The sequence below is a fragment of the Cottoperca gobio genome, chromosome 9 (assembly GCF_900634415.1).
Source record: "Cottoperca gobio chromosome 9, fCotGob3.1, whole genome shotgun sequence".
Taxonomy (NCBI): Eukaryota; Metazoa; Chordata; class Actinopteri; order Perciformes; family Bovichtidae; genus Cottoperca; species Cottoperca gobio.
In genome coordinates this window covers 24,079,106-24,089,442 of record NC_041363.1, presented here as the reverse complement: position 1 = coordinate 24,089,442, position 10,337 = coordinate 24,079,106, and the positions used below count along the sequence as shown (strand labels likewise).

The following is a 10,337-nucleotide window of genomic DNA, read 5'->3' as shown; positions in this document are numbered from 1 at the left end:
CGCTCTGGCCGCGTGTAAAGCCGGCTGACGCAGCGGGGGAAGCTCACGGTGCCCCGGTGCTGCATGCTCGGGATGTCCAAGTGCAAAAAGTAGGTTACTTCAGATGAGGATAAATACACAAAGGAAGTCTGCTTAATTAGCATACATTTAAATACATTGTAAGTGATTGCCAGCCCGATTTTTTTTTTTTTGGAAGGGGGGGGGTAAAGTGAACATTTATTACAATACAAATAATAATTTGATAATAATAGTAATAAAAATAAAAATTATAATAATAATAATAATAATAATAATAATAATAATAATAGGATAATGTGAAAAATATTCGTGGTTTGACTCTCATCCAGCTGAAATTGCATTTAAAATTTCGACTTTTTTTCCAACATCCGTCTCTTTAAATGCCACTTTATTCTAACACAACCACCAACTATTGTGATTAGAATTACAATAATAATGGGAGGGGGGTTAGGGGGGGTCCTTATCCCTCTGCTCGTCCATAAATCGCATCAAATGACAGTCGGTCAGTGAAGAGTTAAAGGGAGGAGACGGAGAGTGACACGCCTCATTGGGTAGATTATGTGCCGCAAACAAAAAGTGTGTGTCGGTGTGCCAGTCAGCCAGAGCATCGGGCCCCATCTGCACGCCTCTCTCTCTCTGTCTCTCTGTCTCTCTCTCTCTCTCTTTCTGTCTCCCTTTATCCGTCCAGCTCTCTCTACCCCGCCCGCTCACTCCCAGTGTCGGCGAGTCTCTGCAGCAGCAGCAGCAGCAGCAGCACTGTCACTTTCACCACACCGGGGGGGAAATGTACTGACACTACGGAGCAGACCGGGAGCGCATCACCATCTCCATCCCCTCCATCACCGTCACCGCATCCCCCTTGCTTGATTTCGGGGCTTTTTTTTCCCTCGGAGGTGCAAACGGGTTTTGATTCGCAGCATCGCTCAGAGTTCGATTGTGGATTATTGTTCCTCCTCGTCGACTGAAAGGTAGGTTTGTGACATGCAAAGCTGTGTGTGGTTTGGATAGTTTTAGAGGAGGACAGGGGACTGTTTCTGGGCTTGTTTTGCGCGGCAGCCACACGTCCTGCAGGCGCTGGAAGCGGCGCAGAAAGAAAATATAAACCGCAGATGTTTCAGCGCCGCGGACAAAACCCGCAATTCAGTCACAGCACTGATTTAGGACAGTTTTCAGCCTGACACGGCTTTAGCAGATGGGTTTAACACCCCCCCCCCCCCCTCCCCATCTCTGCTCACCCCTCTACCCCACCCCGGGTGGCTTCTTTCCTCCAGTTTCTGGATGTGCAAACACTCCGCTCTTTATCTCGTTTCTCTTATTTGATCCTTGCATATCATTGTCCAATATTGTGTGCAGTCTTCTCCCTGTGAAGCCACGGTTTCTGTTCATCTGAACATAAAGGGGTTCTGTGTGGTGCCGGAAACAAATTATTGAGGCTTGCAGCGCTGCACTGAGAGCCACTTTGGAAAGGCTCTCCACTGCACCGTGCGCAAAATGCTCGACAGAGAAGCTTTCTGTTGCTGAGCCTTATAGGAATGTATGAAATGCTCCAAATGAGCGGGATTAAAAACACTTTTATTAATAGCTATCCCGGGTTATTTGATCAGACCCCACCCCCTCCCTTTTTTTTAATTTAACAAATCAGAAAGAAAAATAATAGCCAGATGCAAAACCAGAGGAGAGTCTCGCTTTTTCTCCGCATGAAATCACAAAACAAGAGCGGATATTGGGGCTGGACAGACGACAGCTCATCTGTTCCCACTACTAATCGTTTTCAGTGCAGTGGTTAATATCAGCCTATTTATTTCTGAATTGGATCTCTAAGATGCGCAAATGTTCATGTTGCTTCCATAATTTTGCGCAACACTAACTTTTTGTTCAACTGTGAATTTCTTTATTTTATTTTATTATTTTAATGACAGGAGACTGCTTTATATCGCACGAGCTGTGTCACGTTGGAAGTAGTTTGAGTGGTCGGTAATGATTTATTACATGTCATGAACTAATAATAGGAGAATTAAACATCAAAATCACGTAGTGATTATAATAATAAATACAACTTGTGCCGTAGGCCCAAAAAAGTAAAAAGTAAAATGTTATGACTTATTATAATGTTCAATAAAAATATTTTGTGCAGCAATAATCCTGTACTGGCAGGAATACGATTATTTCAATAATTCAGGAATTAGGCTACTTTTTAGGAAAAAGGTTTTCATCGCGATTGAGCAGCGTTTACTGACGGTGCTGAAAGCCATTATTATAATTTTTTATTGTATAATTTGTTATGTTATTTGACTGAGCCTCATTTACGGCCGAACACGCGCGTATCAGTTGCAGGTTTCCGCGCACAGTCTGTGCTGTATTTAACGGCAGAGGGAGGAGAGCCGCAGCCGTCTAAACACACACATTCAGAGGTTAGAAAAGGGAGAAAAGAAATAATTAACTGGTCGTGCTGCTTTAATTACAGTCTCAGAGGGGAACGTGGTGGATTATGGTAATGAGGCGGCATACGCTGCCGCTTGTAGAAAGGAGAGAAAGGTTGGCTGACATGAAATCACTGACTTTGACAGTCCACTTGAAACCCATTGGACATGCTCCCTCCATTGGACATGCACGGACCTCAGCAGCTCCTACTGAGAGGGTTCTTTAAATTCTTTATTTTTTCAACGATCCTGTAGGGAATCTATAGCATAATAATAGTTTAAACAAATAAACCTGTCACATCAAAGCTATAAAGCCTAAATATTAGACGAATATTACATGTATAGAATATATTTTAATAAAAACATACCATAAAGCACGATAAGGCAATTGTAAATCACTCTTGAGACTTCACAATTCATTTAGGATTTTTTCGTTTTGAATGTCACCAATGTTAACAATTGCAGCTGACCAGACGAGGGCAAATGGAGCCCGCAGAGGCCTACTAATGCTAATATAAATAAGGATATTAATACTAATACTTTTATTATATTATAATGATAAAGACAGACAGGCAAATACCATCGTTATCAACCGTTAATCTAAAATAATCTAAAAGGATTTAATATGTGGTATAATCTGAAGCAAAATAATAATAATAACTTTTTATTTATTATTATTATTGTATTTCAATAATAATCGTAATAGCAAAAACGACACCCATAATAATAATAATAATAATAATAATAATAATAATAATAATAATAATAATAATAATAATATTGTGATTTTGAGGCTACTTTTTCTTCTTCCTGTATAATTGACAACACTGGTGAAGCACATCAGCAGGACGCTGAAGGTGAAGCCGTCATGAACTTATTACGGGGTTTGAATTCATTAGACAGCCTGGCCAAAAAAAAAGAAAAAAAAAGAAAGAAAGAAATGGGCCCCAAATGACGCCCTGACAGCTGGTTTATCCAATCTGTCCAGGAAGAGATTTATTTCCTATCAGCAGGGACAGCGGAGAGTAAACACACTAAACAGCTATTTTACACAGGTTTAGTTTAAAATAAAAATGTCGAGGAAATGGGGGGGGGGGGGGGGGGGGACAACAACGCCTAAATGTATTATTTTTATGTAGCAGAACTGTCTTTATTTCCCGCCTGATGTCCGATGTCTCTTGTCTCTGCAGTGTGAAATGGAGGAGTCCAGCTCTCAGAAGTTGGTGTGGGATGGGGACGCCAAAGCGGTCCAGCAGTGTCTGACGGACATTTTTACCAGCGTCTTCACGACATGTGACATCCCAGAAAACGCCATTTTCGGGCCTTGTGTGTTGAGCCACACGTCGCTGTATGACAGCATCGCCTTCATAGCTCTGAAATCCACCGACAAACGCACAGCACCTTACATCTTCAGGGTGAGTTGCTCTTTATTATTTGTTTTTTTACTCTTTGTATTTGAGTGCAAATTCTACTATTTAGCATCTTAAGAGGCCTTTTTTTATTTTTATTTTTGCTCCAAATCTAGCAAATATCTATTACTGATGTTTTATTATGCATAGCATAACTGGAGCAAGAGACTGGTGTTTGAAAAATATCCCCATGCATGAGCAGCAATACTACAATGCCATGTTGGTAGATCTTTACAGTTGTATTTCAATACAAACAAATAAATAAATAAAAAGCCTTTCAATGCAACAGGATCCCAACTAAGCAATTAATGTAATCCTTGATTTAGTCATGGAAATGTTTCCTTTTTATTATTTCTGTAAGAAGAATATGCAAATACATTATTACATACATCATTTTGTTCTAGTGAAAAGCTATTAATTTAAGAAATGTGCTTCAGATTGTCAATACAGTGTCACACTGCTTTGTTTCAAGATGTGGGCACATTATTATTTTGTCTGAAAGGGTTCCAGTATTTTCATTTAATTTAATTAAACAGAGATAACATAGTAAAATAAGATTTTGAGGCAAAACATTTGCCTGAAAATGAATTTGAGCTGAAGTAATAACTCGATGGGTTTGTATGTGTCATACAGGTGGACACGTCAGCAGCCAACAGCACCTCAGAGGGTTTGATGTGGCTGCGGCTTGTCCAGTCTGCCCGGGACAAAGAGGAGCAGAACCTGGAGGCCTATGTAAAGAATGGCCAGCTCCTGTACCGCTCGCTCCGACGGATTGAGAAGGACGAGGAGCTGCTGGTCTGGTACGGCAAAGACCTCATCGACCTGCTGCTGCTCAGCTCCAGCAGAGCACCCGCCAAGAGCAAAGGTGAGTTAACTGAAACCCTATCCTCAACGCCTATGACTTCTTCTCTACGGTCCTTATTCTAATTCAACATTTTTATAAGACACCACACTAGCAGGATAGTCTCTTTTTGTCAAAACTAATTTTCCTCTTTTTTATTCGCAGGTTCCTCTCACCACTCATGTCCAGACTGCAGCCAGCGGTTCCAGTTTGAGTTCCCGTTCTTGGCCCATCTCCGGTTCCGTTGCACCAAAAGATTGCAGAGCATCACGGGGGCCGACGAGGAGCCCAGCAAAGAGAGGAGCACAGAGCGACCAAACACAAACACAACCCCAACCAGGACCAGCCCAAAGCTGGGCCGTTCCGAGGGCTTCAGCAGCCCTCAGGACAGCAACAAACCCTCCACAGACTTTCATAACCTGGCCAGGGATCTAGAGAACAACCGGACCAGCCCGCCGAGCGACAAGGAGGCTGAGATCTGTAGTGAGAGCTCGGGGAAGAGGAAGTTCTCGGAAATAGAGGACAGGGAGTGCAGAGGCCCCAGCCTTCCACAGTCCAAGTCTAAAGACGAGCTTGCAACATCTGCACAGAACTACAGAGGGGCGTACGGCCTGGAGGAGAACCACAAGTCCTTCTTGCCGCCAGGCTCCACAGAACTTGGTCAGGGCAAGCGCAGCGCCTTCACCGAGGTCAAGAAGTCTCCCCAGAACCTCAAACACCACAGCGGCAACAAAAACCTCCAGAGCTCCAACTCTGAAAACAAAGATGATGGTCGTCCAAGCAACAATCCATCAGAGAAGCACCACAACATAAGGCAGGTGCTGTCGGAGACCCAGCCACCCCAAACCTCACCCATGGGCAGTGCTTTCACCTCAGTTACCCAGCAAGGCGGCAGTGGTGGAGAGAGGAAGAGCGCCTTCAGCCAGCCGTCTCGCTCCTTCTCCCAGATCTCACCACTGGTAATGCCGACCAAGCTGCTGGACTGCCACCCAGCGGTGGGCGACACCATCTCCTCCAACAGACTCTACCAGGCTGACCACCTTGCCGCCAAACTTCAGAGCGCAGAACTGGGCGCCAACTGCCCTGTGCCGAGCATGGCCAAGCAGAATCCCTTCGTCTACGCCACTACCTTCTGGCCCAAGAACTCCGGGGCTATTCAGGTTCAGATGCCCTCGGCGCTCACCCTCCTGCCGCCCTCCTTCACCTCCCTCTGCCTGCCAGCCCAGAACTGGTGTGCCAAATGCAACGCCTCCTTCCGCATGACCTCGGACTTGGTTTACCACATGCGATCCCACCACAAAAAGGAGTTCTCCATGGAGCCTCTGGTCAAGCGGCGACGCGAGGAGAAACTCAAGTGCCCCATTTGCAACGAGTCCTTCCGGGAGCGGCATCACCTCTCACGTCACATGACCTCCCATAACTGACTTTCAAAGACTAAAAAGGGAGGGACTTTTTTTCTAACAATGGAGGGGCTCTGACCCTGCGTGGATTTAAACAGTCCGACTGGAGATAGGCCACTTAATAAAACAAAACCACCCCTTGCACTTGTTTTCACTTTGGATGATCTTCTAATTCCTGTTCGGTCTGTTTACTTTTTCTCCCCTGTACAAAATGTCATGTTTTGGATGTATGCAAATGCATTTTGACTTCAAAAATGTATCTATTTATGAAGCACTTAAAAGTTTGAGAATAAGGGAAGATTTAAATATGTGTAAATGTACAGTAAGTTGTATTTTATATCATATAAATGCAAATATAGAGAAGAAATACAAATGTAGTCACACGTCATGGTTTACAGCTGTTTTTTCATGTCTACAATGAATATGGACACAAATTGGAATAATATGTCAGACTATATTTCAGAGTGCATGTAATATTAAATGATATTGATTTAAGATGCAGCCTATACATTACGATGTAAATAATTGGTTTTATTTGAAATACAAAGTGTAATATTTTGTGTCAGTGGGGAATAGTTTCAGTGTTTCTTCCTTTTGTGGGAATTTACTACTTGATAGTTTATCTAATCACGTTGAATGCATTGACAATAAAATAGCTTTATTTTCAACGGTGGCCTTCCTGGATTGTTTTTTTTTTTAAACCTCAACTGAAATATATGATTTCTTAATTATTGATACCATTGGTCTTCATTTTTTATTTATAAAGCAAGATCAACATTATTTTTCGTATCTATATTAAATGTGTATACATCCCTATCATAAGATTTTATTTTAAAGATTTTTACCATAATTAATGTTAAATAAAATTATATTTCATATAGGCTAGAGCCAACCTTCAATATTAGCCAATAACCATATGTTATGTACAGTCCAAATTTAATTTAATATAGTAAAAAGTGAATTTATGATTAATATGATTAATGTATTCTAATATGTTAATTTCCTATTAAAAATACAAGCAGTTTCTTAAACACACTGGATGTCACCAATTATTATTTGTATTATTACTATTATTATTATTATTATTATTATTATTATTATTATTATTATTATTATTATTATTATTATTATTATTATTATTATTATTATTATTATTGACATATGTCTTCATTAATCGTCGATCGCACTAATCACTACGCTATCGACGTTTCCCCCTGAGAGGTCGCTTCAATTAGTGTGTTAGGAATAATAATGATAACATTCCGATACCTGCACATTTAATGCTTCATGTAGTTTCACATTTAAAAAACACAATACGGGCGAGTATGCAAATGTATGTTTCGGAATAAAAGCTTTGAAATGACGAGATAAATAATTCGCTCCGATCTTCAGTTTCTGTGGCACAGCAGAGAAATGCTAAAATGATTGTCGGCTCATCAGAGAGTGCATGACACGCCCATTTTGTTTACAATATAAAACACATACTCTACGTCTGCATTTGGGATTTATTTATTGCCTAAGTAATTAATTGGAATCGCAGACAGGCTGTATGTGCACACAAAAGCCAAGAGTTTTTAAAGAAATAAGTGGATGAATATTATTTTTTTCCAATAATTATAAATGCTCCTCTCTGTGATGAGGACAGCGAGCTGCCTGACCTGTAAAGAGCTATGATAAATATATGTATCAATATCAATAACCTACCAGCCGTCTGTGACCTTCATTTGCAAAAGCTTTCAAATGAAACCATGAGAGAGAGAGAGAGAGAGAGAGAGAGAGAGAGAGAGAGAGAGAGAGAGAGAGAGAGAGAGAGAGAGAGAGAGAGAGAGAGAGAGAGAGAGAGAGAGAGAGAGAGAGTAGTTAAAGTTATTTTCTATAAACAACATAGACTAATACAAATGTGGGTATGTCTGTGGCCCGAAAATCATCATTTGCTGCTGATAATATAATTGCACGATTTAAAAAAGAAAAGAAAAAAAGAATGAATACCACCGGGTGGGCGAGAGAGCAGAAACGAGATGTGGAAAATAGTTCAACAGCGTCATCAAGCGGTCACCACGTAAACTACACGCAGGAGGAGCTCTCTGAGCGGCCACAGTCGGAAGTGTTTTAGCAGCTGGCTCCTTATTTAACTGCTGATACGAATATTGTTTAATAAAAAGTCTATAATATAATAATACTCCAGGGATATGTATTCATATACATTTCTGAGTCATCAGAATCATCATGGGGCCACTTTAGTTAAAGTGAAGTTAAACTCATCTTCAAGCTCAACAGACACGAACATACATTTTTATTTAAATATTTTTCAGGAGAAATGCATGAAGGCATGGGACAATATGAACATTTCATGTCATGGTTATCTGGGCCCAAATAATTGCAATTCACAATATTCATCAACAAAATATGCTTAAAAGTCTTATAATGGCACTAAAACATACTGAAACCACTCTACATTAAATAGTATCACAGATGAACATGAACATCCTTTTTAGTGAAAAACAAACAATCTTAAATAAGGAAATCATGAATCCAAAGATCACCTTGCATAAATAAAGGATAAATATAATTAAAAATAGCAACATTGTGTGGATCGGTTCTTTCTTTTTTATTTCTATTTGTAATACAATATTATATCATCCCATACCTACTCCAAAGCATTGTGGGATTGTTTCTGGGTGGAATTAATAATATCAGCCAAGTTTGAGCACTTTGATGGACGTGAGACTCACCTGGTTGAGTCATGCATACAAAAGAGGAGATATACAATATACATGTCTATCTCCGAAGGACGTTTTCTCATACTACACAGTTTCATTCCTGTCTGTATTGTGCAGGTTTTTACAGAGAGGTTTGTTTATACATCATTCATAGCCTGATATACATAACATTGTATTTCTTAAAAACATGATAGAAATGTATTTATTTATGGCTGTTTATTTTTCTGATTTATAGAGTGATACAAAGAAATATCCAACATTCCTTCTGTAAAAAACTTTGACTCTAATATGTCAACAAAATGAAACAAACATTTCCAACCTGACTTTATCCAATGTTCAGATTTATGTTTTGGAAATGTATGCAAATTATCATATATTTAATAAGATAAGGCATCGCATGCATGTTTAAACACAACATTTCTGAAAACTTGCAATACAAAAAATAATTGTCTCAATGTAAGTAATCAACTGGGGAAGTTTGATTCTGGTATCTATTTGTTCATTTCTTTACCCTAGTGACCTGGGGTGTCTCCCCTTTAAAGAAAAAGGGGAATTTACAGCAAAGCAAAAATACTTCTGGAACCAGTGAATCTTCCCACTTTGCAACTCTGTTGGGTTGGAGCAGAACTCTTAAAAACAGATATCTGAAATCCTCTGGACATCTATATAGCCAGCTGCCACTAGGAAGAAGGGGGTAAAATATGTGCTTTTGGAATTTGGGTGAAATGATCCCTTTAATCTGGTATGTGTCACACAGGACAAGAACACATTGTGGGCAACTGGAGCACAGCACAGCAGAAAGCACATAGTGAGACATGCTAGCAGGAGATAAAAAAAACACATCAAGGGGTCGAGGTTGAGAGGAGTGGATACAGCACAGCGCCGTGTCGCTCACGTGATGATAAATTACAGCAGGGGTGCATATGTCTGCACGTTACACCTCATTTCACATCAACACACACCTCCCATGTCAGCAATCCAAACAGGTCAATCTCACCACCAAGGCATGTGATCGACAAGAGAGGTAGGCATCGCTAACTATCACTCCTCTCTCTCTACACACACACACACACACACACACACACACTCCAGTGATATTTAGTGTCCTCATGCTTTGCTGCATGTGTCATCGTCCCTTTTGTGCCCTAACTTCCCCCTGACACATTTGTCACTGCATCACTCAGCGCGGAGCGGCGTGGGACAGTTTATATCTCTGCTAAGGTGGCACTTCCAGTTGGCCCTCCGCCTCAGTCACACTACATTTTTACATTTCAGGCATTCAGCTGACACTGCCATCCGCGGCAAGCGAGCAGGGAAGTGAGCAAGCAGGTAGAGAAACCTCAGACGGGTTCTGAACCGCACTCTGGCGGTCCCTGGATTCAAACCAGTGTCCTCTTTTGGTTACGGCAAAGGCTCAAGAACCTTTGCATGTTGTGATGAACAAGAACGTTGTTTGAAGCATACCGAGGCCATTGTTAAAACTTGCGATACATTTGGATAGAAACCAGGCTGCTGTGTAGCTATGGAGC

At 40.8% G+C, this 10,337-nt stretch overlaps 1 protein-coding gene across 1 annotated transcript; it reads left to right on the top strand.

Moving 5' to 3' along the window:
• The first annotated feature begins 632 nt into the window (after positions 1 to 632).
• prdm8b (PR domain containing 8b) lies at positions 633 to 6,761 on the top strand. Its single transcript, XM_029438878.1, has 4 exons — positions 633 to 986; positions 3,629 to 3,853; positions 4,481 to 4,712; positions 4,854 to 6,761. The coding sequence occupies exons 2-4, from the start codon at positions 3,635 to 3,637 to the stop codon at positions 6,110 to 6,112; spliced, it is 1,710 nt and encodes a 569-aa protein (XP_029294738.1). The 5' UTR covers positions 633 to 986; positions 3,629 to 3,634; the 3' UTR covers positions 6,113 to 6,761.
• The last annotated feature ends 3,576 nt before the right edge of the window (positions 6,762 to 10,337 follow it).